Raw genomic sequence first — 5,742 nt, forward strand, 5'->3', positions numbered from 1 at the left:
CACACACACACACACACACACACACACACAGCCAGAAGTAGAGGCATATAGGCTCAAGGGAGTGCTAGCTGTGAATGAAAAAGCCAAGCCCAAGCCTGAGGCCTTGAATTGAAATCCTAGTAAGGCACAGAGCAAAGAACACCAAACTAAACACTCTAGGGGACTTGGGTGCTCCCAAAAGTTTGTCCTGACCTGTGAGAGAAGAGCAAGGTGATAGCAGGATCCATTTTCCTTCAGCTCAGCTACAGTTTCTCTTTGCCATTCCTCAAAGCAGCCGAGACTCAGATGAAGGAGCACGATCTTGTTTCAAGCCAATGAAGGTGAGGCTGTTCATCTCATCCCAGCTGCCTGGCAATTAACAACGCAGCACCCTTCTTAGGCTTGCTAGGAAGTGCTGAGTTACAGCCCCAGCCACAAATAGAAAATTAAGAAAACTAATCATTCACAACTGCTCCTGTGTTTTCCATTAAAAAAAAATCAGCTAGCAACATTTCATCAGAGTGCCTTTTTATTTTCTTCTTCAGGTGCAGCCACGATGTACACAAGATATAAAATAGTAGAGAAGCAAAATCAAACCAGCTATTTCAGCACTCCTGTTTTTAACTTGGTGTCCTTAGTTCTTGGATTGGTGGGATGTATCGGAATGGGCATTGTAGCCAATTTTCAGGTATGGCCTGAGGCTTTTGGGGGGCATTTTAGGGGGGGTGATGGATAACGTGTGTGAGAAAGAGAAGTGAGAATTCAAGAAACACTGGGAAATGGTTGATAGGTTTCCAAACATTGGATTGTTTGATATTTAGAACATGAACATTTGCACATCAGTTTTGCCTGATTCTTACCTATTGCTTGGTGAAGAGAGGTCCACATTGCTCCTGGTCTATTGTGATGAAGGGTGGTGGGTCTGTGGCAGCTTTTGCCAAGTGTGCGCTTGCTCACTCTGCCACTGGTAGAAACCACTTGATGTTCAAAGAACAGCACCAGATCTACTCCTTGTGCAGGTGAGGCCGTGGACTCAGAGGTGAGAGTCATTCACTCAGTCAGCTAATTTCTTGCAGATCTGAGGATCATGGTTCAAAGCCAGCCCAGGCAAAAAACTCTGAGACTGGTATCCTCCAATGAACCACCTAAAAGTCTTTCATGGAGCTATGTGGCTCAAGTGGTAGAGTGCCAGTCTTGAGCACAGAATCTAAGGGATAGTACCCAGGCCCTGAGTTCAAGCCCTAGTGCTGGTACAAACAAACAAACAACCCAGAGTGTTAGGTAATGGAAAGTTGCAAATTTTCATGCAGTGAATAAATGTTTATGTTTATAAAAATCCAGAAATAGAAGGTTTTTAACTTCTGTGGGAGCAGAGTGTTTTCCCTGTCAATGTTCTTATAAATAATCTTCACAACGTCCTTGTTTGATATCCTGTGATTCATGTTCTGTGTGCTAGGATCAAACCTATGTGAGGCGTGTAATCCAAAGAAGAATTTCATCTAGGAGGCCAAGAAAGAGAGTGACAGGCTCCGCTTAAGGCCTAGCCAATCACACTAGGGAGATGTTCACAGATGGTGGGCGGGGTGGCAACTCCTTGGTTCGTCCATTTCCAGCCATGCTTTATTTCCCTCAAGAAGTGTCCTTGAGCCGGGCGCCAGTGGCTCACACCTGTACTTCTAGCTACCCAAGAGGCTGAGATCTGAGCATCCTGGTTGGAAGCCAGTTCGGGCAGGAAAGTCTATGAGACTTTTTTTTTTTTTTTGCCAGTCCTGGGGCTTGAACTCAGGGCCTGGCACTGTCCCTGAGCTTCTTTTGCTCAAGGCTAGGACTCTTCCACTTGAGCCACACCACCACTTCTGGCTTTTTTGAGGAATTAAATCTAGAGCTTCATGCATGCTAGGTGAGCCCCCTACCACTAAGCCACATTCCCAGCCCCTATGTGAGACTCTTATCTCCAATAACCATTCAGCATGCTACTAGTAGCATCCAGAAGAGTAGGGTAGGTGGGAGGGTCAAGAGTTTGAAGCCATCCTGGGCTATCTAGTGAGAAAATTAATAAATAAATTAGATGAAATGATAAAGAATAATCAAGTCCATTAAAAATTAATAAATTGGGCTGGGAAGGTGGCTCAGTAGTAGAGTGCTTGCCTTGTAAGCATGAGGCCCTGGTTTCAATTCCTCAGCAACACGTAAGCGGAAAAAGCCAGTAGTGGCGCTGTGGCTCAAAGAGCTGAGGGACAGCACCCAGGCCCAGAGTTCAAGCCCATGACCGACAAACAAACATGAATAAATTCAATTATCTTTTTGGAGACACACATTTCTAATGTTTAATCTTCTCAGTGTTCTGGTGTGCTCTGTGCTTTATTGTCTCTGAAATTAGAAAAGAATGCAAATAGGAAGTCAAGTTTTCATCTCATCGTGTACCCAAAATCACGCCAGCTTTTCTTTCTGTGCCTCATTTAATGTCATGACCCATGCTGTGTCTCCACTGACAGTATGACATGAAGGAAATGTCTCCTTTTTGTAAGTGTGTGCCAGTGCTGGACTTGATTGTAGCTCATGCTCTCTCCTGGCTTTTTTTACTCAAGGCTGGTACTCCACCAGTAGAACTGCAGCTCTACTTCCGGCCTTTTGCTAGTTAATTGGAGAGAAAAGTTTCTTGGATTTGTCTGCCTGAGCTGGTTTCTAGCCAAAATTCTCAGTGCCAAGTCAGACCCTAAACACGGATGAACTGGCCAAGACTAAGACAGAACATTTCCTGGTAAATCAGTAAGAGGAAACAAAGTATGCACATTCAAGAGTTTTTTTTTAAAAATTTACTTAGTATAAGAACAATAGTGTGGAAAGTCCCAGAGTTCTTAGTCTGTTCTGGAAAGTGACTCATTAGTAGTAGATGGCTTTGCTTTTTATTTCCCTTTGTATGTACACCTAACATACAAGGGGTAGCGGGAACAATTTAGGTTTGTTTTTGAAATACACATGACACAATGTATCATCTTAACCATTTTCTGAACTTTTTTTTTTTTTTTTTGGTCATGGGGCTTTAACTCAGGGCCTGGGCGCTGTGCCTAAGTTCTTTTGCTCAAGGCTAGCACTCTACCACTTAGATCCACAGCACCACTTCTGGTTTTCTAATGGTTAATTGGAGATAAGAGTCTCATGGACTTTCCTGCCCAGAACTGCTTTTCTGAAATCTTTGAAGCCCATAAGGGTGTGTGTGTGTGTGTGTGTGTGTGTGTGTGTGTGTGTGTGTGTGCGCGCGCGCACGTGTGCGCGTGTGCGCGTGTGCGTGCATGCATTTTTTCCATATAACTTCCTTGATTTTATAGGCCCATGCCAGTTAGCTTAGGTGTACAAAATCTATACTTACCAAATGGAAAATAGCATTTATTATAGAAGGTTAATGTAGTCTCTTCTACAACCCTCCTCCCCATCCCCCCTACATCTTGGGGACTGAACTAAGCTCCTTGTATTTGCCAGGCCATACCACTGAGCTGCATCTCTAGTCCTTTATAATACAACATTTTTGTTTCTTTGTTGTGTGTGTATGCTGGGTTTCAACTCAGAGCCTCTGGTCTCTTCCTGAGCTTTTGTTTGTTTGTTTGTTTAACGCTAGTGCTCTAACACTTGAGCCACACCTCCATTTTTGGCTTTTTTCTAGTTAAGTAGAGATAAGAGTGTCTCAGCTTTGTCTGCCTTGGCTGGCTTCAAATTGGGATCCTCAGATTTCAGCCTCCCCAGTAGTTAGAATTATAGGCATGAGCTACCAGCACCCAACTTTTACAATATTTTTAGATATATCATCTAATCTTTTTTTTTAGATATATCATCTAATCTTTTTTTTTCCTGCCAGTTCTGGGGCATGAACTCTGGGCCTGGGCTCTGTCCCTGAGCTTTTTTTTTTGGTCAGTCGTGGGGCTTGAACTCTGGGTCTGGGCTCTGTCCCTCAGCTCTTCAGCTCAAGATGAGCACTCTACCACTTTGAGCCACAGTGCCACTTCCAGTCTTCTGGTGGTTTATTGGAGATAAGAGTCTCATGGACTTTCCTGCCCAGGCTGGCTTTGAACCATAATCTTCAGATCTCGGCCTCCTGAGTAGCTAGGATTACAGGCGTGAGCCAGCAGCACCCAGCTCCCTGAGTTTATTTTGCTCAAGGCTAGTAGCACTCTACCACTTGAGCCACAGCCCCACATCTGGCTTTTTCTGAGTAGTTTGTTGGAGATAAGAGTTTCAAAGGACTTTATTGACCAGGCTGGCTTTGAACTGTGATCCTCAGATCTCAGCCTCTTGAGTAGCAAGGATTACAGGTATGAGCCACTGGCATCCAGGTGTAATCTAATTGAATCTAATCTTCACTGCAAACCTGCAAGACAGTGTCTAGATATGGAGCTCGAAGCTTGGCACCAAAGTCACACTGTCTGGAGGTGGAGTTTGTCAGATATTCCCAGACTCAAATCTACCTTCAAGAGAAACATCCAGATTCAGGGACAGTGCTCAGGCCCTGAGTTCAAGCCTCACAACTGCCAAAAAAAAAACAAAAAACAAAAAAAGAACACCTTTCCTTATCTCAGGTAGCCAGGTTTGCTGGGTCAGATTAGGATTTGTCATTGGGATTGGAAAGAAAAGCTTTTCTCTTGATGCTGTTCTGGCAGCAGCTGCATTTCCCAAGAGCAGGTGCACGTGGGTTCAAGCCCGTGAGGGCTTGTGGTGTGATGTCGTTCTCTGTCTGTCTGCCTGTCTGCCTGCCTGTCTGCCTGCCTGCCTGCCTGCCTGCCTGTCTGTCTGCCTGTCTGACACTCTCCTGTGGTCTTCTCCCCAGGAGCTAGCTGTGCCAGTGGTCCACGATGGGGGCGCTCTACTGGCTTTTGTGTGCGGTGTGGTGTACACCCTGCTGCAGTCCATCATCTCCTACAAAGCGTGTCCCCAGTGGAACAGCCTCCTCACGTGCCACACACGGATGGCTATCTCTGCCGTTTCCTGCGCAGCGGTCGTCCCCAGTATCCTTTCCGCAGTGTTCCTCAGAAAAGAGGATAAAGGAATCCAGCGATACGTGTTCAGGCGGGTAGCGGTGGTGAGGAAGACTTGATTCAGGACCATTGCAGTGGCTACAGAGGGACCACAGAAGGGAGATTCCAGTGGGAGAATGTGGACTGAGCTCTCAATGACGCATGGGCCAAGCGGAGGGTGGCAGTCAGTACTAAGAAGATGAGGCACTGGTGGCTCAGGCCTATCATCCTGGCTACTCAGGAGGTTGAGATCTGAGGATCATGGTTTGAAGCCAGCCTAGGCAGGAAAGTCGATGAAACTTTTATGTCTAATAAACTACCAGAAAAGCTGGAAGTGGAGCTGTGGCTCAAGTGATAGAATACCAGCCTTGAGCAAAGAGCCCAGGCCCAGAGTTCAAGTCCCAGGAGCAGGTAGGGCAAATGATGGAGAAGTCATCTGAACAAACAGTGGCAGCTTCTGCCTAAGCTGTCTGAGCCAGGGAGTTTGTATATCTAAGGGCATGGGTGAGTGTTTGGGAGAAAGTTAAGGAATTTGGCTACAATTTGGCCCAGCAAAAATACATGTCACATGGGCTGGGAAGGTGGCTCAGTGGTAGAGCGCTTGCCTTGCATGCCTGAGGCCCTGGGTTCGATTCCTCAGTACCACATAAACAAAAAGAAAAAAGCCAGAAGTGGCGGTGTAGCTCAAGTAGTAAAGTGCTAGCCTTGAGCTGAGGGACAGCACCCAGGCCCAGAGTTCAGGCCCCACGACTGGACC

The 5,742-nt window shown here is 46.0% G+C and overlaps 1 protein-coding gene across 1 annotated transcript in view; it reads left to right on the forward strand.

Moving 5' to 3' along the window:
* Dram1 (DNA-damage regulated autophagy modulator 1) overlaps positions 1–5,742 on the forward strand; it is a 40,785-nt gene that overhangs the window by 24,505 nt on the left and 10,538 nt on the right. Inside the window, exons 3-5 of the mRNA XM_013023277.1 lie at positions 525–667; positions 4,799–4,990; positions 5,605–5,649. Coding sequence (XP_012878731.1) covers positions 525–667; positions 4,799–4,990; positions 5,605–5,649 — 380 coding nt within the window. The remainder of the gene's footprint in view (positions 1–524; positions 668–4,798; positions 4,991–5,604; positions 5,650–5,742) is intronic.

This window comes from Dipodomys ordii, unplaced genomic scaffold (assembly GCF_000151885.1).
Source record: "Dipodomys ordii isolate 6190 unplaced genomic scaffold, Dord_2.0 Scaffold3, whole genome shotgun sequence".
NCBI classification, from domain to species: Eukaryota; Metazoa; Chordata; class Mammalia; order Rodentia; family Heteromyidae; genus Dipodomys; species Dipodomys ordii.